Here is a 21,691-nt window from a genome sequence, read left to right as displayed (position 1 = left end):
TCCCTTGAGACTGACATTAAAAACGCCCTAACTCAGACTACGACGGATTACTGAGAATGTATGCGTTCTTTATGAGACATCCATAAATAAGTTTTGACATAAGCCTACTTTGAGAAAAGTCACTTATTTTCTACACCGTAATATTGTAAAAGTTCAATTAAAAGCCTTTTTTCTCAAAAACCGTCCACATTAGGAAGGTCTAACAAGAGTACATTAATTTTAGAAAATAAAATTGTACATTAGAATGCCCGAATGGTAAAAAATCTAACCCTAAAAAAATTAGAACCTAAAATGTAATAGGAATGTAGCGTAACTAGCGCCCTCTATGAAATATCCAAAAAATAATTAGACCAGCGTGTTTGGCGTCCTTAAAAAACCCGGAATACCAAATTTCATAAAAATATTTCGCATCTTTTGGAAATTTTCGTAAAAATTTTATTTTGTCGCTCTGTATCTCGAAAACAAGTGGAGATAGACATATAGTTCATAAGACAAAAAATTCGTACTATCACCCCCTGAATGGAGGTCTTTCTGAAACACCCTGTATATGTAATACTACATTTTCACAAACAAGAATTAGTACACTTCTTCTTCCTCTTCCCTACACTAACCACTAACCCTCTATTAATTATAAGACCCATATTACAACAAAACCATATCCACTAGATATTTAGTGACAACAGGATAATTATTTAAAATAACGGTTTTTTTTCTGCTTAAATATATTTTAGAAAAAACTTTAGTGTTTTCAAAATCTTCTCGATTCAACCGAGGACCAAGGTAATATTGCGGATTAAATTACATAATTCACATTTTTTCAACAACTTGCAAAACTATTAAATATATTATAGTTTTCAATAACATGTTTATTCAAATTATTTAAAAAAAAAAACAAAAAGGCACTTGATATTGTAAATACCTTCTAACTATTTAGCAATAGGAATCGCTTTTGTTTTCTCCTTCTGCTCTGTTAAAGCTCTCGATTCGTGGATGAATACCACAAAATTAACACCCTGAAAGTAACTTGTAAGATTTTAACTTCATTTTGAAAGTTTCCCTACCTGTTGCCTAGCAGCTCTTACAAATCCTTCATTCGCTGAGACAGTAACTGCCCGAATTCTATCACCAAACGTAAAAATCGTTAACGACCTCTGTCTAATTTTTCCCCCGACTTTCAACGAATCGTTCGTATATTGAACCTTATTAAACACTTCGTTAAATTGATCATTTTCAGAGGTGCTTCTATAGTCTGCATCATCCGGAAGAACCACAAGTCGTTCTAGTAGTTCCTTGGCACGGACATTTTCATTTGGACCTCCAACCGTCTTCACAATGTTCTCAAAGTTATCTTTCGCTGTCTGACAACAATACAATTTCTTGTCTAGAAAAATTATAGGTACAAATCAAATCATCACGTATCAATGACATGGAGTACCTTTAAAAAAATCTTCTAGAATATGCTTCTGAGGCCTTAACCTTTCCCATGCAGCCTGCTGTTTCAGAACAGGGACTTCAAAATCGTAAATGGCGGCACTACCATTCGTTACAGAACTGCAATAGGCTAACATCGCCGACACGTCCAAGTTAACTTTACTTATACTCGATACATTGTTGGTAGACAATTCTGTAATACCAGATAGATTATCTGTATTGTACTCTTGAGCTTCGTCATCTGTATCACTGAAATCAACATCATCTTCGTCAATTTCATTTAAATCTTCTAATCTGGTTCCTTTTACAGTGATGCCATATGTTTCCAATTTACTAGCTATATTGTGACTAACGCCGTTGGTGAAAATAAATATGATCTGTAATACAGTAAAAATAACACATGAAGGAAAATAATTACATTTAAACATGCCTTTGGAGTTTGAAATAAGCACGGCTGGAATTTGGCGCATTCCGAAAATTCTTCTGCTTGATCAATGATGCTTCTCACGCCATAACTGGCATTTCCCATACATATTTGACTAACGGATTTTGGATTCCGTGCTATTACTTTAGTCCAAGTTAAGCCTCCATCACTAACAATATCAACGGTTACTTTTTTGTCATTAAGTAAGAACACTTTATTAACACTTTTACAATTTTCCACTGTTTTGAGTACATTTATAAGAGCCGCGAAATGAGTAAGGTTAGAACATTGTAAATGTTCTTTCTTCAGCTGGTTGTTTTTAAGTACCTGGAATTTAAAATACATTATAAACATGTTTTTCCCCTAAAAGGAAAGAAATTATGTATTGCCTTTTTTAAAAATTTTAATTCTTGGTTTATTTTCCGACACAGTTTTTGAGAACCTTCTATATTTTTAAATTCCTCAATGGCGTTAATTAAATTCTCACCAAAATAAATTTTCTGAGCTGCTTGGTCAGTTAAACTTAAATTTTTCTGTTCTTCAGACACGCCGATCATTTTCACTTTTTTATTTTTGTAATTTTGACAGAAGACAGAAAAATTAAATTAATGACATATGCGAAATACAAAATTCCCTATATCATACCCATGGACTAAATCATTACCATAAAAAACGGATTATAGTGTATCCTTCTTCTATGATCATTACTTCTTTCACCACTTATCACTAACTCCATTAATTCTTAGATATATACTACATGGAGGAAACACGGCCTGCTAAAAAGAGTACAGACTGTAGATAGAAAGGGCGATAATTTTGGTAAGTGCTATCTCTCTCTCTTAATGTTATTTGAATATTGCGAAGCGAAAGGAAGAGAGTATACTTTCTCTTTCTTTCTCTGTCACTGTCTGTACACTGTCGTGGTAAGCGTGCTTCCTCCATGTAGTATATGCTCTAAGCATAAATTCCATCAAAACCTTATTAAAATATAAATTACAAATTAGCATCTATTTATAGCTTCAAATTTTTTCATAGGTTTTAGAGACTACATTATCACATATTTTCGCTGACTATTTTTGATGTGTTTTCTAATTAAATTTTTCTCATTTTTATTATTTGTTGAGATTTACAGTCTAGGAGCTTTTCTCAACTTTCTAAAGATCTCTGATATTTACAGATGAATATATTGCTATTCAACATAATATTTAATAAATATAAATCGATTCAAACTACTGGAGGTAGTCTTCTAATAGCCGGGTGCCTTAAAGGTGAAGAAAGTGATAGCTGCTATGAAGGTACTTACTATTTCTCTCTAGCCGAACGTGATTGGCTCACAACTAACCCCCCTCTATATACATGTAACAGCAACAGCCAATCACATTCGACGAGAGAGAGATAACAAATACCTTCATACCAGCTATCTCTCTCTTCACCTTGTAACAAGCCCGGCCATTAGTATACAGGTTCGGAAAGTCCCCATGGTACATCGGCCGTTACGTGGAGCGATAAAGTCATAGAAATCCGTGCGATAGACAAGGATGGTTACAGTGAAGTCGTTTCATAATCTGAATCTCCCACTTCTAACCCGAAACGGGCGGTAACTATTCAGATTATGAAACGTCTTCACTATAGCCATCCTTGTCTATCGCACGGATTTCTTTACTTTGTCGCTCTCATGTAAAGGACTTTAGAATAACACAAGAAATAGATGATGATACATGTAAAGTGTAAATTTCACTGTTGAACTTTATAGTTCAATGTAAGTAATGGAGCTTGGTAATCGAAACAGAAAAAAATTACATTCTTCAAGGGCAAACTTATTGACGTTAGATTTATTATTACAGTAGCTGCTTTCTATTTGCCTGGTATCTGCTCCTGAAGTGTTCTGCTACTGTTCTTCTCTTTAAATACTCCAAAATTAATTGAAATAAATCATCTATCAAGAAAATAGTTTTTTATTCAATATAACAAACTAAGATACAAATAAACAGTAAATATAAAATAATTTAAAAAATATATGTATAACTTACTTCAATACTATCATTACAAAGATTGGTTTTCACAGTCTTATTACGAGAAAAAATCTTTTACGAGCCTCTTCTTCTGATACTCCGTTATAACCTTTATTTCCGACCTTTCGCTCATAGCAATTTTGATTTCATTCACACCTATTTCACTTGTTTCACTGAAACAAACAACATCATCACACATTGCTATCTTGATCGTTTTACCGATTCTTACCTCTCCCTTTCTTGACTAATCATATGCAACCTCCCTCGCCTTATCAAATGATCTGCTAAACATCTAACGGATTCTAGAATCATTCGTTCGGCTCCATTCCACGTGACGCCCTCCGCGATCTCCTCAGGTTTCAACACCACACCACAATCTAAGGCAGCCTCTTTCACGAAAGTGCAATGATGTCTTAAGGAACTATCGGAAATGTCGATGGTGTCACCATCTTTGGACGCTAATGTCGAATCTAAAATTGATCATATGAAAGTAATCTTTACTGAAAATGAAATAATTCCCAATACACATACGTAATTAATTAATGGTCGGTTTGCAACGTGTGAACAGACGTACAATAAAGTCATTGAAGAACATAAAGAAGAAACAGAGGAAAAAACTACAGCCAATACAAACGGGTGTTTGCTACCTTTTCAAATATCAATAGAAAATAAAATGAGACAAAAAAACTCGCTCTGCATTGGTTATTTTTGTACGAAATCATTATTTAACTGCCAATTTAAAAAAATATTCAACTAAAACGCATTTGGTGGACAGCTGTAACGTGCTAAACCACGTCTTAATAGCGCCATCTATTTATAGGAAGTTCAACTCAAATCTCATACTACTCCTTACTTTATTTAATTATACAAAGACAAGAGGAGTTACTTAAATAAGAAGTTTTCTGTAATAATTTGTCCATAGTCTAGTACGTCAGCAGTTGATAACCATGACGCAGTTTAAATAAAAAATTTTAAAAACGATTAAAAATTTACATGAGTTTTTAACTAAATTGCTTGTACACTTCACATTAATTTTCAGTGAAGAGTAGTATTCAATGAGAAATCACTATACATTTTTTATTATGCAAACACTCCATTGAATTAGCGTTTTAATATATGGGACATTTTACGTCAAACCGATCACCCTACCTACATAAAAATTGATTTGACCGATTTAGGCGTGTAGATCTTAAAATGTTTGTCTGTTAATAGGCTTTCAAAAGAAAACTGGCATTTTGAGAAATGCATATGGTGGATCAAATAAGGCACCTACAAAATTCACTCTTCGTGGTAAATTAAGGAAAAGACATTGATAACATTTTCAAAAATGGGAGAATATATCCCCAATGCATATATTAGATTGTTTTTGGGTCCGCAGATTATGAATCTATCATCGGAAATACAAAATGGCGGATCCAATATGGCGGGCATAAAACTCGTATAAAAATACCATAACGATTTCAGGTCATTTGGAGGTTAGTCAGGGAGCTTTTGGGTTCTCTGATAACAAATTTGACATTAGAGTTTTGAACCAATATGGCGAAAGAGGAACCCCAACTGTCCTTCGTTGCAGCAAAAAACGATTACATCTCACATAAAGTAATGTCTGGAGTTTTTAGAAAGTGAGATTACAAATTTACAACTGAAGTTTTAAAATTCATAATGGCGGATCCAATATGACGTTCAAATAACCCCGAATCTTCTCCTTGTCTGCAAAAAATGACTGCAGATCATTTGGATTACTGAAAGGAAGTAGTCTGGGTATTTTTAGGAAGTCTGATTACAAATTTGCCATTGGATTTTCGAAATTCAAAATGGCGGACATGTCCCTCAATTGAGGTAAAAAGCCTAGTCCATGTCCAAAAAAATTGCCGTCGATGTTCTGGCGCTAATAATCATTTTTACAGCTTTATAACTTTTGACTTCTGTTCTTTCAGTGGTGATGAATGAGTAACATTGAATTCATAGCATACTTCTCTCAATTATTTTGAAGTGTTGGAGTATTGCTTAATAGTAAATGTTTCATTTGATTATGGGATAAACGCATGTCCCATTTGAATTATAGCTGGTGAGTGAATCTATCCTCTATACCAGGGGTCGGCAAGTAATTTTAGGTGGGGTCCGGATACTTTTAAAAATTTTTAACGAGGTCCAGAAAAAAATTCATATTTCTTACAAATTTTCATTTGAACTCAAATTTAATCTGCTTACTAACCATTAAGAACTCAAAACACTTACACAATTGTAAAATACTAGAAAAAATGATAAGGTTGTCACTCAAACGTAAAAAAACATTTTTTAAATAATTTATTTGAGTAATTTATACTTTAAAAAAATTTTTGGCGGTCCAGTATTTTACCTTTCGCGGTCCGGACCTGGACCGCGGTCCGCCAGTTGCCGACCCTTGCTCTATACCTTAAAGGGAAGCAGTTGACGAACATGTTCACCATTTTGAATTTTAAAAATCTAATGGCAAATTTTTAATCAGACTTCCTAAGAACCTCCAGACTATTTCCTTTCAGCAATCTAAATGACCTGTAATCGTTTTTTACCGAAAAGGAAAACATTCGGAGTTCTTCGTATGCCATTTTGAATTTTAAAATTTCAGTAGTAAATTTGTAATCTCACTTCCTAAAAAACTTTACACATTACGTGGAATGTAATCGTTTTTTGCCGCAAAGAAGGATAGTTGGGGTTTCCCTTCCGCCATATTGGTTCAAAACTCCAATGTCAAATTTGTTATCAGAGAATTTAAAAGCTCCCGGACTCTAACCTTCAAGTGACCTGAAATCGTTATGGTATTTTTATATGGGTTTTACATCAGCCATATTGGATCCGCCATTTTGAATATTTCCAATTATAGATTCGTAATCGGCGGACCCAAAACTGTACAATATATGCATTTCTGAAAATATTATCAATGTTTTTTCCATGAAGAGTGAATTTTTAGGCGCCATATTTGAATCACCATATTGAATTTCCCAAAACGCCACTTTTCTTTTTAAATTCTATTAACAAAGGAACATTTTAAGACCTTATACGCCTAAATCGGTCAAGTCAATTTTTGTGTAGGTAGGGTGATCGGTTTGACGTGAAATGTCCCATATTTAGGAAGTTTATTATATTCTTTTAGCCCTTTACAGCTCACTTATTAGCGACATCATAGTGCGATATCGGAATATATATTCTTCGTGTCAAAATTAATATACCATTAAAAATGGGCTACAATTTCAAAGTTGATTTATTCACGAATGGCTATGAATCATATACGAAAAAACAAAAAACAGTCAAAATGATTTAAACAAAACGGTTGGCCAACAGCAAGAAAAAAACTGAAAAAATTACTCACCGTTCTCATGAACAACATCAACGTGGACATCGTCACTGGAGCAATTCGGAGGTAGAGGTTTCTGTGGCGAATCACAGAAACAAGTCATTAATAATTCTAGTTCTTTTGAGGGCTTGTTAAATAAAACTCCCCCTGATCTCATAGGACTATAACCGTGAGATCTGCCATACATGAAAAACGATTTTGTGCTCCACCTTTCGGATCCCTCAAAACGCTCGGAGCAAAGGATTTTTTTAACTGTCCTAGCACGACTCCACTGAAATTCAAAGTTTTTTCAAAAAAACAACCCAGAAAAACAATCCTACGGGTTACCTCGCAACTCAACTGCTTGCCTATGTTCCAGGACGAAAACTCAGCCTCCGAACTAGCCATATAAGGGTAAACACATTTAAAACTGGGGTTGTTGGCCTGCTCGCTCCACAGCGGCAACCTCTTGAACAAATACGGTAACACTTCACCCACGTTCTTAAACTGTTGTTTGGGAAATTTCACTTTGTACTTTTCGAAATCGATACGATCTACTTTGGTGTTCGACAATTTTTCGAGGACAGGGGCGGGATCAATTTCCTTTACTAACGGCGGAGGGGTCTTCAACAATTTTATCTGCACAATGTTCCCGTTGCTGAGAATGACTTTGTTGAAACTTTGGGGTAAGACTTTAATTGGTTGGCCAGTGGCGGTGGTAAATGTCCTTACAACACACTAAAAAATAATGATGATGAATAAATAAATAACACATACAGAATATGACTTAAGTAAGTAAAAGTATTTCGGGAAATCATCCTTCATCGCTATATGTTAGTACTGTATAGTGTATAGCAAAATGCAAAAAAGAAATGTTAAAAACTATGATTATTCTTACTTTATCCTTGGAAATATCTGCCTCTGTTTTCCGCCTTTCATCTCGATACGTTTCGTCCAATCCGAATATTAAATTATTCCCTTGTTCCCCGGAACTGTCCGATTTTTCCTCTTTCACCCTATCACTCTGTGAAAGATCGTCGCAATCCTTATAAGGCAAGCTGTAACTGTGGTCCAGGAGAGAAGTCTCCGAAACCGACACATTAACATCCACATCCTCTTCGACTTTTATTTTTTTATCGTGGCAATAATTATGCTCCAAATCCGCGGAAGTTGTAGGTAGCTCCTCCTTGACGTCCATCAAGGTGTTCTCTATAATAACTTTGTTGTCCGTTTCAATATATTTCTCTTCGTCAGGTTGGTTTTCTGGCGGTTCAACTTTAATAAAAGAATAAACATCATTGAAGATTTTAGGAACTGTATCTTTGCTATCGTATACAAATTTAGATTCTGATTTTGTCGATATATCGTTTTCGTGAAGATACAAATCCACTACTGTTTCATTACCTGTAAAATCCAATTATAATAAAGTAACGTTTGTTTATTATTGTTACGACTTACCTAAAGTTTGTCTGCCAGTATAGGTTTTGTCCAATTTCAGGTTATGCACAATACTAACTGGCTTATTTAAAGTGCACTTAAAAAATATTTGCACTCTCAACGGAAATTCGCCCCAGCCTCTCCGAGAAAGGTGAAATGGGTATTCACTACAAATAAAATTATATAAATTCTGTCCTTTCAATTTAAAGCTATACCTACCTAACTTCAACAACATCATGCGGTTTATACGAAGGATGTAAATAAAAAACGACCTTTTCAATCAAATGTGACAGATCTGGTGCTTCTTTTGATCCCCTAACGTAAACCATCCACTTGTGAGTAGTATTGTCATTTTCTAATGAAGGCATCCATTTGGAAATATTACCTACTAGTATTCTGTGCTTAGTTTTCTTCCTTTTTAGGGAATTTTGAACACTTTCAACATTGTTACATTTTATACTATCGGTTACGGTTTCCCTTAATTTAATTTTTTTCACATGCACTGGCTGAGATGGTTCTTCTAAGGCCTCATTGCTTTCATTGTTTTTATTGTGTACTTTTCGTTTACCTCGAGCTGCCAGTGCTTCCAAACTATTATTTCCCAACAACTTTTTAACAGCTGGATGTATTCTGCTTTGTGAGTCAAAATTTGAAGTTGAAGGACTTTCATTCGTACTAGCATACTCTAAATTCCGTTTATTATAATATGACGAGACTAGCACGTAACGTACTAAATGTAGCAATTTTTGGGCTTTGAAAATTTTATCTTCTATTTCTTCTAACTGCTGCTGACGGAATGTTAACTCTTTATCGAATTCCACAGCAATAATACTATGCAGTCTTTCGGAAGTAAGTTCATTTTCTAAAAATATTGATATTTCCAAATGTTTAAACGAACATTTTTTGTACTAACCTTCACTTTCCTTCTCAATTTCTTTTAGGGCTAAATTATACTTTTCATAGTCAGGGTCTACATTTGCAAAATCCCTGTTTGGTTCCATTTAATAAATTTAAAATAAATTCAAAAATCATATATTTAACTTAGTGTTAAAAATACTCCAAAAACCATTTAATACTTTACACCTAACCTAAAAACAACAAATCAAAACTTTCAGTTAGTTGGCAACATTTTTTTCAACCATAGGCTATTTTTCAAGACTGTACGGTAAGCAAGGATAATTGGTCAGATGTTGTCTGTCTAAAACATTATATCAATGACGTCATAGTTAAATGTTCGTTTGTAAATTCAAATTATGTCTGTGTAGGTCATCACTTTCCTAAAACTATTACAATTGATAGACTCTAGATATAGATTAAATTACATTGTTTATTAAAAATTTTATTAGCATGTAATTTAACAAAATTTATTTCCATTCTTCCTGCATCTCCTTTTTCAATAAGCTGAGCTTGGCGAGGCAAAGGTCCCTCCAATTCCTCCTCTCTTGCAATTTATCCAGTGGGACCATAGCTTCTAGCTGCCTGGCGATTTCTTTAACTTTGTGTTCGTCATACTTCGCCGGAGGAGGTTTGAAATCTTCGCTCACAGAATGCATAGTATCTGCGTATCTCTCGCAGTAGTTAACAAAACCTTCTGCGTTTAAATGGGTGGTTTCCAGAGGTCCTAGGAAGGCGTATCTCATGCCTAAGCCATCCGACATGACCTTGTCGATATCCTCAACGTTTAGTATGCCTTCTGTGACCAAATGCCACACTTCATTTAAAAGAGCGTACCTGAAATAAATAATAGGGTTCAGTTTTAGTTTGAGCTATAAAAAAAAATTCTAAGTTATTTGTAAGTCTGGTGGAGAAACGTATTACTAACTGTAATCTATTTATTGCAAAGCCAACAATTTCTTTGGAAAAGGTTACAGGTGTCTGGCCAATTTCTGTCATGATAGTCCTCGTTTTTTTTACAATTTCTGGATCAGTCCAAGGAGCTGGAATTATTTCAATCAATGGGGCGTAGTATGGCGGGTTTATTGGGTGGGAAACTATTACATTTTGTCTAAAAAAAAATTTGGATATTAGTGTACAGAGTTACATTTTAGATGAAGAAACTCGGTTTTATTTATCTTTTGCGGAGTTTGTTACCTGTGTTTTAAGTCTTTAGTAAATAAAGACGGCACAAAAGCTGATGTTGAGCTTGAGTAAATGGTATTTGACCCTGCTAGAGCGTCAATGTCTCTCCAGGCTTTCTTTTTTGTTTCCAAATTTTCTGGCACGCATTCTTGCACCAAATAAGCGTTTTTGACTACCTCCTCTAAACTATTTACCCCTATAAAAATATGTTTTTTAGTTTATAATACTGCTACCGACAGATTCAATTTTTTTAATCTGTTACCCTTTATTAAAGCGAACTGTTGCTGGGCATTAAGTTTCCCTCTGAGCAGACCATTCTCTTCTAACATTTTCAACTGTTGTTTGATGTCCGCCAAAGCATTTTTTATTTGATTTTGATCGACATCGTATATAACTACATTGTAATTCGCTCCAGCGAATAGCATTGCGAAGGATCTGCCAATTAGACCGCTAGGAATGATAAAAACAAAAGTTAATCTTATTTGTTTAAAAGACAAAATAGGACTAAGTAAATAAAGATAATTTACAATGCATAAAAATAATTTAGTTGTTATGTAATATGTTTACTATACTGTTTTAGAGTGTAAAATAAATTTGTAATTGTATGTATACAAGAGAAAACAATCAGCAGCGTATTTAAATTAATTCGAAAAACACTTCTTTCTAAAAAAATGTTATAAACAATATTGTTTTTGTATTCTTCCTCTTGCAACAGATTTACCACATGAAATATAATGAACAAATCTAGTTACATACCTTCCAACAATACCGATTTTCTTTTTATTGGAAGACATCTTCAACTGTTATCGCCAAAGCCACTCGGATAACTAAACTCATGTAATTATTCAGAATGATTCTTTTTCAAACAGCGGTCGAAAGATCAAATCGTTGCCATAATTTTTTAAAACAAATAAATGTTTACATTTCGATAACTTCCAAAATATTCCTAAATGTGTTATTTCTTAATTATAGCGGTTTTGTATGTATATTATGTACATATTATACCTTTATCTATACGTTTTGCTTTGTTGAAATTCTGATAACGATTAAATAATAGGAATGAGCCGCAGAAAGATACGTAAAACGCGTAATACAAAATACAAATATATTTTTATCCTATTTATCATGCAAAACTTTAATTTAACATTAGTCCTTATCCTAGAAATGAGTTAACGCAATTATCAAATATATACACACCTGAATTTATTGGATGGGTGATCTTATAAAATCAAAAAAATAAGCTACTAAAAAATTAATGCTGGAACAAAGGGTCAAATTATTCTAAAATTAATTATGAGGAAATCATAACTATAAAAGCAAGTAAATAGAGACAGTTAGAATGTCACTTTTTCCTGAAGCAATTCAATTTTAATATGAGTGATGAACAGCATAGTAAATATTCAAAAATAAATAGTTATGTTTTCTTTGACAACTTTATTGTTAAAAGAAATTTAATCTTTCAAATATTTTTCAGAAAACTTAGCATCATACTTTTTTCAGTTACCATTCTTAAGAATTTTCAATTCAGCACTGCCTCTAAAGAAAACATGAAAATTTGCGAGAATTGAAAAAATCACCCACCTTTCGAAAATTTTCACTAATCTTTCAAAACCCCACACGTCGAGCCACCAAGGGGAAAAGTTAGCAGGTCTCACCAGCCGGGACTACTCCAGGAAGCTACTACCATCCCTGAAGCGAGCTAAACACGACCGCCACATGGCGCCCAACATGGGGCTATGTCGTCATACGAAATCGAAACCTCGGGCGACAAAATTATGTGGCTATTCGAAACTTAGGTGAATTTTGACACCATTTTTTTTAAATTTAATAGTCTGACACGGGCCATAGTCAGTGATGTCATTAAAATATCCCGTTTTCTATTTCTACAAAATAAATAACGCAAATTTTGTCCATTTTGTGGATAAAGTATAATGAAAAATTATACCCGTTTACTAATTACTAAAGCTGTGCCTATATGAAGCAAGTAAGTACTAAACAATTTTAATTTGAGTATGCTATAAAACCCTATCATCATTGATCTAATGCGGAATAAACTTGGCATAGATTAGTAAAGGTTTTGAACTTGTCCACTTTATGTAATTCACTGCTTCAAGGGATCAATAATGAAAAGGCATAAAATAAAAGAAATGAAACTAAAAATTCTTTTATTTCAATTTGTTCAACTCTTGTTTCAACTGACTTAATCTAGTGAGACACAGATCCCTCCAATTCCTTCTTTCTTGCAACTTATCCAGAGGCACTTGTGCTTCCAGCTGCTTCGCTATCTCTAGAACGTGAGGTCCCTCGAACTTTGGCAGTGGCTTGAAGTCCTTGCTGACGGCGTGCATGGTATTGGCGTATCTATCGCAGTAGTTGACGAAACCTTCGGCGTTCAAGTGTGTGGTTTCCAAGGGTCCTAGGAAGGCGTATCTCATGCCTAGGCCGTCCGACATGACCTTGTCGATGTCCTCCACGTCCAGGATGCCCTCGGTAACCAGGTTCCAGGTTTCGTTCAACAAAGCGTACCTGAAGTACAAGAAATTGTTAAATTTCTGTATGATAGGGAGTTGAAAAAGTGGTCAATTTGTTGGCCAAATTTAGAGTAATTATTTACAACGGCGTAAACTCTCTAAAAATTCTTAAAATTTCGTTGTTTTTGTGCGGTGGAGCCTAGTTTTTGAGAAAAAAATTCTAACCTGTATCTTCACACAACATACTCGAATCCTCACTGTTTACAATATTTTTCAGTCTATACGTCTTTTAAAACTCAGTAATTAGAGCTCTATAGTAGGATCGTATTCGATGCAAAGTATAGCAAAAAGTTGTCGGTCTTTTATCAAAGGAAAATCGTGTCATCATTTTTAGGAGGCGTAAGATAAATCATTTCAAATTTAAAATGAAATTCAATGTAAAATCTGAAATACCGCTGCATACGCACTGTGTTCTGGTAGTAGCTGTAGTCGCCCAGGTGCGTCGAGTGTACGAACTGGTCGGTTATACGTCAAATACTAACCTGGCGAGCTTTGCCGTCAATTATAGAGAGCGCTTTCAAAAAACAAGTATACAACAGTGGCGCGTACAGAGGTAAAATGTAGTACATATGTGGAATTTAGGAAACAAATTGGATTTATAATAAATTACATTTAAAATAAATAGTTTATGAGAATAAAGGAATTTTTGTAGGAACAAGGGTGCCAGCCTGAACTGATCCCCTCGTCCCTTCATAATGTATAAAGAAATTATTCAATTTGTAAAACCCTTAAAAGCGTACTTCATTGGTTCCCTTGACAGGCAATGATTTATTATTTGCATCGAATATGATCCTACTATAGTCATATGAATAATCTCATATGGCTCTAGTCAGGCGCGGATCTAAGAGAGGGGGGCGATGTATGCGATGGCCCCAAATTAAAATCTTACAAGAGTGAAATAAAATGGAATCAAACGCCGCTTTATCTAAAAAAATATTCGGAAAGCACAGGCGTACGCAAAAAAAAATAGGGGGTCCATGGGTACTGCGACCCCCCCTCGTTCGCGCTTTGATATTTTAAACCAAAATTACACAAAAAAATGTGCCGACTTAAGATCAAAATATGTGCTAAATTTCAAATAAATATCTCTACAATCACGGGAGTTATCAATAACAATCATTTTTTAAATTTTGTATTTTGTTAATGGGGCTCCGAAATGAAAAGTGACATAAGAAAAGTTATTTTACATTATTTTAGTCCAAAGAATATATGGTTAACGAGTTGACCTACTAATTTGTAACACCCTGTATATGTCGCAAACGGCAAATTAAAAAGCACTGAAAAAAAATTGCTGTTTCAGTGTAACAAAAGTTTCGAAGTAATGGTTCAGATATAATGTAAAAAATTATTCGCAGTACCTACATTGGCCCCATAATGTTTCTATTATTTTTTGCATATTTTGCCAAGACTACAGAACATATTTTATAAAATACAAATAATAAACAATGCTAGTATAACAATCTAACAGCTCAATTTACTATCTTTGCAATATAAAAAATATAAAAATAAATATTATCATCATCATCTTAATATCCTACGTACGTACATCATGTTTGTTGTAAACATTGTCACTTACCTCCATGTTTAATATAATAATCGACAATTAAAATTTCTGAAATGCGATTGTATACAGGGTGTTTCTAAATATCATGTACGTAAGGGAGGGAGTAATTCTTTGGCTTATTTCATGACTAAAAATTCATATGAACATAGATCCGCAAACGCTTCGTTACCGATCTACAGGGTGTTGAAATTTTAAGACTTTTTTTAGTTTTTTCTCTATAGCTCCGATAGTTTTTGAGATATTTAGCTCAAATTTGAAATATAGATTACGTTGTAGGGCTTACATCATTGGGCATACCAAATGGTTGTGATATTCTACAGAGTGATATTTTTTCGGGGGTCATGCCCCCTTTTCTTCCCCTAAACTTTTGTGCGGTGCGGCGCTGATAGATTCTAAAATCAAAATTGAATTTTATGTTTTGTTGAGAAACTTTTTGGTCTCTTCGAGAAAAAAAAACGGTTTTGTGTAATTCGTTAGATGAAATTGAAATTCTTAAAATGGTCCAGTCGTAGGCCCTGGATTTATTTGCATAATCGTAACTTGGTTTGCATATGTTTATAAATTAATGGTATAAGTTATCAATGTAAGGTGTAAAATTATTTTAAATACTCATTATAATCTCATAACAATGCCAAATTTTACGAATTTTGAAATGGCTGAAATGCATTTCATGTATGGCCTTGCGAATGGAAATGCAAGAGAAGCTAGACGTCTGTACATGGAGCCCTATCCCAATAGAATGATACCTGATCACCGAATATTCTCAAATATTCATAGGCGTCACTTTCGACAATTGTAACATAGTTTTCTTGTAATGGTTATTATTTAGGTTTTTTGTATTGTAATGAATCATTGCTACAAAAACCGGGTCATCCCAGCTTTTAACAGGTAGTGGCAAATAAACTGTCAAAATTAATAGAAACAAGAGACTATCTAAATAAAAATAAATCCAGAGCCTACTGGACCATTTTAAGAATTTCAGTTTCATCTAACGAATTACACAAAATCGTTTTTTATTATTTTTTTTCTCAATAACGGTCGCAGATACGAAAAAATCATAAGAGACCAAAAAGTTTCTCAACAAAACATAAAATTCAATTTTGGTTTTAGAATCTACCAACGGCGCACCGCACAAAAGCTCAGGGGGGCATGACCTCGAAAAAATATCACTCTGTAGAATATCACGACCATTTGGCATGCCCAGTGATGTAAGCCCTACAGCGTAACCTATATTTCAAATTTGAGCTAAAATATCTCAAAAACTGTGGGAGCTATGAAGAAAAAACTAAAAAAATCTTAAAATTTCAACAACCTGTCATGAAATAAGCCAAAGAATTACCTTCTCCCTTATGTACATGATATTTAGGAACACAGTATATCAGATTAAAAGTTATTTATAACTTCCTTTTTGAATTTTGACTTATTATATTGGACTACATTTAATTGTTTACAATGTTTACCTATGACTTCTGACACCTACAATTAAACTTTTACTTTTCTTTGATTAAAATAACAAAATACTCTATAAACCCACTGACATAAAGATACACGCTGGCATTGATAATAATAGCTTTTTTTCGAAAAACAAAGTTAGGAACTATCAGAAACCATCAGGCGCGTGCGTTTTTGCGAAATAACGTTCGAAGAGCAACTTTATGTAGATGGATCCATTTAGATCCCAAAGTAATTATATTTAATGTAAAAAAAATAATTATCATCATATAGAAATCTATCAAGATATCTTCAGATAGCACGTAATTATACCGGTTTTAACAGTTGGGTTCAGGATTCATAGACATTTGCTTTGCCATTCCAAATTATTTACTTTACTACTGAATTATAAATTTACAGTATTTAGTAACCTTATTTCAGACATATCAAAGATGTAATACAGCTGGGAAAAAGACAGCAGAATATTCACGGTAGGAGATAGGAATGACGTTTTAAAGATGAAATTATATACAAATGTTTTTTTGTTAAAAAACGAAAAATACGTTTCCTAGGAATTATTAGAACTCATGTTTATTAACGGATATATTGGATGCAATGTTATAAATAGGGTTGAGGGATGGGTATAATGAGCAATTCTGAAAATCAAGTTGATGAATTGAAAGAAATAGAATCGGAAATTTGGCGGGAAATTTAAATAGTGATGATATATGTATAATGGTTATAAGGGATAAAGGAAAAACTTGTGATGTGATAACTGATAATCACCACCCCAACGACATCCCCCCCCCCTGCCCGCTAACCTTTTCTGTTTCAGAGACCGCCAGGATCAAGAAACGAAGACAACGACACACACACACACACACATACACACTCCCCATACCCTCCTTACCCCTCCCCTCCCGCGCTAGCCTAAGGGCCACCTTAGCAAAGCGCATCCCAGGCTGCATAGCCGCACTACCCTACCCAACCATACCACACATAAACATGACACCACCCCCGGGGCTTACATAGACGAGCCGGCGAACCAAGAAGAGCGCCAGAAGAAAGGGCCCTAGCCGGCGGGGCCCAGCCAGGACAAAAGGAGGTCCCACAAAGCGCCTACACCGGCCGCATTTGCGGTCGGGGTAGACGACGGATGGGGCCCACCTACGAAGGCTGTCCAGGCCTACACGAGATGAGGCAGGATAAAGAGGGATAATACCCCTCGATCCCAAATCATTGAGGCCAATTTCTAGCCATGGAATAATGGCGAACTGATAATCACTGAAGTATTCATTATGGGAAAATTTTAAATTATACTATAATTTACAGAAAGGTGATATCGTAATAGAATTAAGGAACAATATAGTATGCATAGGAACATTCCTGGTTCTAGAAGAGTCCAAAATAGTTTCCAACAGTTCTGCACATTCCGATAAAATGTTTAGATGAGGTTCAAAATTCATTATTTTGATTCTAGTGCACTAGAAACAAAGCTATTAGTAGCTCGATTGATAAGTTTAGGTACTACTTTTTCACTCGAAATATCTCATTACTATGTAAATACTGATTATGAGTGTTGTGTGAAATACATCACTTCAGATTTGTGCCTAACACCCCCGAAAACAAGAGGTCTAGGCAGAATTTTATAGTAAATAATTACCAGTATGTTAATACACCTTACTCACTGCATTCTGTTGACAATGAAACCGGGGATTTCCCGGGAGAGTGACACTGGGGTTTGTCCGATCTCCTCCATGATTGCGCGCGTCTTTTTGGCAACTGCAAGGTCGGTCCATGGGGCTGGAACTATCTCAGTCAAAGGCACGTAGTACGGAGGGTTTACCGGATGGCAAACTATTACGTTTTTCCTAAAATGTTGTACATTATGAGTGGAAATACGAAAAAATGTCAAATGTTTAATTACGTTTACCTGTTTTTGATCTCTTCGCTGAACAGAGACGGTAGAAACGTGGAGGTGGAACTTGAGAGAATGGTATTTGGCGAGGCTACGGCATCTAGACTTTTGAACACCTTCTTTTTCAATTCTATATTTTCTGGGACGCATTCCTGGACGAAAAGGGCGTCTTTAACAGCCTCTTCTAGACTGTTGGTACCTAAAAACATATATTTTTCCTATTCATACAAGCAAAACAAAGGAAATTGTGATTTTGCTTTTTTTTTCTCTAAACACGAAAATGAAACATTTTTTCTGGGAACACTAATTTCGGAAATTTTGGGCGCTAGAAAATAATTACGAAGAGGTGAGCCTATAAATTAAATATGCTGCTATAAAAACGAAATGCTCCTTTATCTAGCACTATTCTCATATTTAGTGATCAATCGAATTTGTTTGCAAGTAATTCGTTTCCATGAATTAATTACAAGATTTTTTTGTGATTCACAATTTCCTTTTTGTTTGCGATATTTTGCGATTTTTGCACAATTTTTGGGTAATGAGGCTCAACGGACTTTAGATTCAAATTCGACTCCACAAAATTTATTAGAAGGACCAATCTAGAAAATCTGTTTCTAAATTTTCTCACTTTTGACATCTAAAACTAATTTTATGTATTCTACAACTGAAATAATTACATAAGTATGTATTATCTTTGAGTATAATTGAGTACAGCATAATGTAAACGAGCAAATTCATATGAGCGGAAATGGTAATCATTTTCATGTGCTGAAAACATGAACGGGTACCTTTAATACATGCGTATTGTTGTTGGGCATTCAAAGTCCCTCTCAAGAGTCCCTTGCTCTCCAGAGTTTCCACTTGCTGTTTAATGTCTGCCAAAGCATTCTGGATCTGGGAGGGTTCGATGTCATAGATGAAAACTTTGTAGCCTACAGAGGCAAATATCATGGCCCATGATCGCCCGATTAGACCGCTGTAGGCAGAAAAATTGAAATCAATTTTTTTACTACAGTTGTCAATTGCAGACAATAAAGTACAGCAAAGTTAAATTCACCAGGGCCATATCCATATCCCAGTAGGTGTTGACATTTGAGTGAGGGAAGTTTGCCTAAATCGTATAAAATAATTAATTTAGTTGTAAATCTAACAAAAGAGTGAAGTTTAACTGGATTAGAATACTCCCAAATATCCGGCTGTCAATAACTGATTGCTGTAAAAAAAAATTGAAAGGCATATATTTTTTTAAGTAAATATAAAGTGGCATTTCAAAACATCCCTCCCTTTTCCACAAATCTCTACCAAAAGAAATATGGAAGAAAACAAAATACTGTTTAAAAAGTGTTTTAGCGATTTTCATCCAAGGAAGCTATACTGGATGATGACCTATTCGCTTTTGTTCACCCTGTATTACACAGCGGGAAATTATAAACTGTAACTTTATATAATTCGATAGGAAATGCTTTAAAGAGGGCAGTTATATGTTATAATAAGATTAGTAAAATTAAAGACCTAATCTTTTAAGATTCGATAGAGTGATTCTTCAGAATTTGCCCTGTGATCTTTTGCTAAAAAATAATAAGGCCAGCATGTTTCATAACATATTATTTCGCAATTGTAATAAATGATCACAGTTTCTATTAAGAAACCGTTATCCGTTTAAGGATTAATTAATATTTTAATGAGTTTTAAATCAAATTTTGTATATTTGAGAATGAATTATTTTTTTAACATTTCACACAGTTGAATGATATTTTTAGTTTCAATTAAATGATAAAAATGATAGCTGATAATAATCTTACATAATTTAACTGTTTATTTTTATTTAATTTAATTAGGTAAATTTTTTATAAATAATATTGCGACAAGAATAGATAGGTAGGTACTCTAAATAATTAACAAAAGTTTTTACAGATAGATGTTTATCTGCTGAAAAACAAAACGAAACAAAATGACATTCAGTAACAAAACGAAAGTAATAAATATATATTAATTCAGAGTTTACCAAAAATTTTTATTACAAGTCTACCTGTATATTTATTAATTTTTTAAAAAATAAGATAGATAGCGCTTTTCACTACTTTTTGAAAATTGAACAAATTGCAAAGATATTTTGGTAATGCCATTGTTTTTAGAAAACAAGTTAAAAAACCTTAGTTAGTTCAGTTAGAACATTGTTTTTAGTAGAAAACAATGATTATACAATGTTCTACCGTAAAACCACATAGATATTTACATTTATTTATGATCTGCCATCTGGATTTCATCGAAGAGAACTAACCAAGGTTGTTTAACTTATCTTCTAAAAACAATGGTATTGCCATTTTGAAAGAACAGAACAGAAAATTATCGCAATACCGAGGGAAATGTCATTTAGACATGCAACTGCAACAATTCATATTCATCTACCTACCTTTAATGGAAAAATGCTAGAAAAAATGTACTTATTCACCGCAAGAAGGTGCCCTCTTGTTCGACAAGGTAATAAAATCGTGTTAGTGAACTATTTTTTAATAAGCCTAGCATGTGACATTTTAACAAAATTCATAGATCTAATAAAGTAAGAAAAATTGCTAATGCAGATTGTCATTGTCACAAAACTTTCTTAAGTCCATCAGTGAAAACGTATTCAATTTAATAAAACTGCAAAGTAGATAATAAATATAATAGCATTATTTAACTTGAAAGTACATAACATTCCATAATCATTTTATTTATTTATCACAGGTTCATCTAGGTCATTCTAAAAAATATTGACATTTAAAAACATACGAGTTCTCGAATTAAATATATTTTAATCCCAAAGTAAAATGTTAGTTAATGAGTCAATTTAAATGTTACCAAAATAAAATACTTTTAAGTGGTAGACATATTTTTGTATTAAAATAGCTATATGTACGCATTTTGTTAAAAAAATACTCCATAATAACGTTTTTACAAACATGACATACTTTTATAACGCAGATATAGAAATAGGACAACATTATTGTAGAAACGACTTATAAATAGAAAGGAAAAGTAGTGATTGCCTTTTGCTTACCTGCCAACGATGCCAATTTTTCTGTTTGGAGTGGACATGACGAGAAAGTGAACTCAAACTCTGTATACAGAATAATTATTTGTAATCGTTGGTCTCCTTTTTATTAAAATCATAATCTTGGCGGCAGTAACCGAGAGAATCTCGATTTTAGCCGTTTACTGTTGTTTAACTGCTAGCGATATAACGATAAAGACATACATTCTTGGGACTAAACACAATATGCAGATACCAAATACGGAATTTCTGGGTAAAGATAAAATCTAAACTTCTATTTTATTGTGGGCAAAGACTTTTTACATTTTATATCTATGTATATCCATGTCTTGGTCGCTAGATTAAAAGTTTTGTGCAATTAAATACTTTTTTTATTGTTTATTACCTTACAGCTTGCGAATCATTACACAAAATAATTAACGTCATTGGAAGGCGAAATTAAAAGTTGTTATTGAATTACAACATTAATTACCTAAAAAATACAGTTTTTAATTTATATATTTTTATTTATCTTATC

The 21,691-nt window shown here is 33.8% G+C and overlaps 4 protein-coding genes across 5 annotated transcripts; all 4 read right to left on the bottom strand.

Moving 5' to 3' along the window:
* Positions 1-845: 845 nt before the first annotated feature.
* LOC108906084 (UPF0415 protein C7orf25 homolog) lies at positions 846-2,412 on the bottom strand. The gene is made up of 5 exons (XM_018709234.1): positions 2,245-2,412; positions 1,862-2,182; positions 1,436-1,808; positions 1,062-1,381; positions 846-1,013 (listed from the first exon to the last, which is right to left on the bottom strand). Exons 1-5 carry the CDS (start codon positions 2,410-2,412, stop codon positions 927-929), a joined length of 1,269 nt encoding a protein of 422 aa, XP_018564750.1. The 3' UTR covers positions 846-926.
* A 1,478-nt stretch (positions 2,413-3,890) lies between these two features.
* LOC108906094 (YEATS domain-containing protein 2) lies at positions 3,891-9,824 on the bottom strand. 2 transcript variants are annotated; one of them, XM_018709250.1, is made up of 8 exons: positions 9,531-9,824; positions 8,837-9,479; positions 8,639-8,784; positions 8,079-8,584; positions 7,529-7,918; positions 7,217-7,472; positions 4,097-4,337; positions 3,891-4,040 (listed from the first exon to the last, which is right to left on the bottom strand). In XM_018709250.1, exons 1-8 carry the CDS (start codon positions 9,616-9,618, stop codon positions 3,926-3,928), a joined length of 2,385 nt encoding a protein of 794 aa, XP_018564766.1. In that variant the 5' UTR covers positions 9,619-9,824; the 3' UTR covers positions 3,891-3,925. The 2 variants fall into 2 exon arrangements, with proteins under 2 accessions (XP_018564766.1, XP_018564767.1); XM_018709251.1 differs by having other exon boundaries at positions 8,079-8,455.
* A 102-nt stretch (positions 9,825-9,926) lies between these two features.
* LOC108906095 (lambda-crystallin homolog) lies at positions 9,927-11,571 on the bottom strand. Its single transcript, XM_018709252.1, has 5 exons — positions 11,453-11,571; positions 10,959-11,146; positions 10,709-10,892; positions 10,440-10,622; positions 9,927-10,348 (listed from the first exon to the last, which is right to left on the bottom strand). The coding sequence occupies exons 1-5, from the start codon at positions 11,488-11,490 to the stop codon at positions 9,982-9,984; spliced, it is 960 nt and encodes a 319-aa protein (XP_018564768.1). The 5' UTR covers positions 11,491-11,571; the 3' UTR covers positions 9,927-9,981.
* A 1,273-nt stretch (positions 11,572-12,844) lies between these two features.
* LOC108906080 (lambda-crystallin homolog) lies at positions 12,845-21,344 on the bottom strand. The gene is made up of 5 exons (XM_018709230.1): positions 21,181-21,344; positions 18,929-19,116; positions 18,156-18,339; positions 17,911-18,093; positions 12,845-13,222 (listed from the first exon to the last, which is right to left on the bottom strand). The coding sequence occupies exons 1-5, from the start codon at positions 21,216-21,218 to the stop codon at positions 12,862-12,864; spliced, it is 954 nt and encodes a 317-aa protein (XP_018564746.1). The 5' UTR covers positions 21,219-21,344; the 3' UTR covers positions 12,845-12,861.
* Positions 21,345-21,691: the final 347 nt, after the last annotated feature.

Source organism: Anoplophora glabripennis, unplaced genomic scaffold (assembly GCF_000390285.2).
Source record: "Anoplophora glabripennis isolate ALB-LARVAE unplaced genomic scaffold, Agla_2.0 scaffold220, whole genome shotgun sequence".
Lineage (NCBI taxonomy): Eukaryota > Metazoa > Arthropoda > Insecta > Coleoptera > Cerambycidae > Anoplophora > Anoplophora glabripennis.
This window is presented reverse-complemented; position numbering and strand designations above follow the sequence as displayed.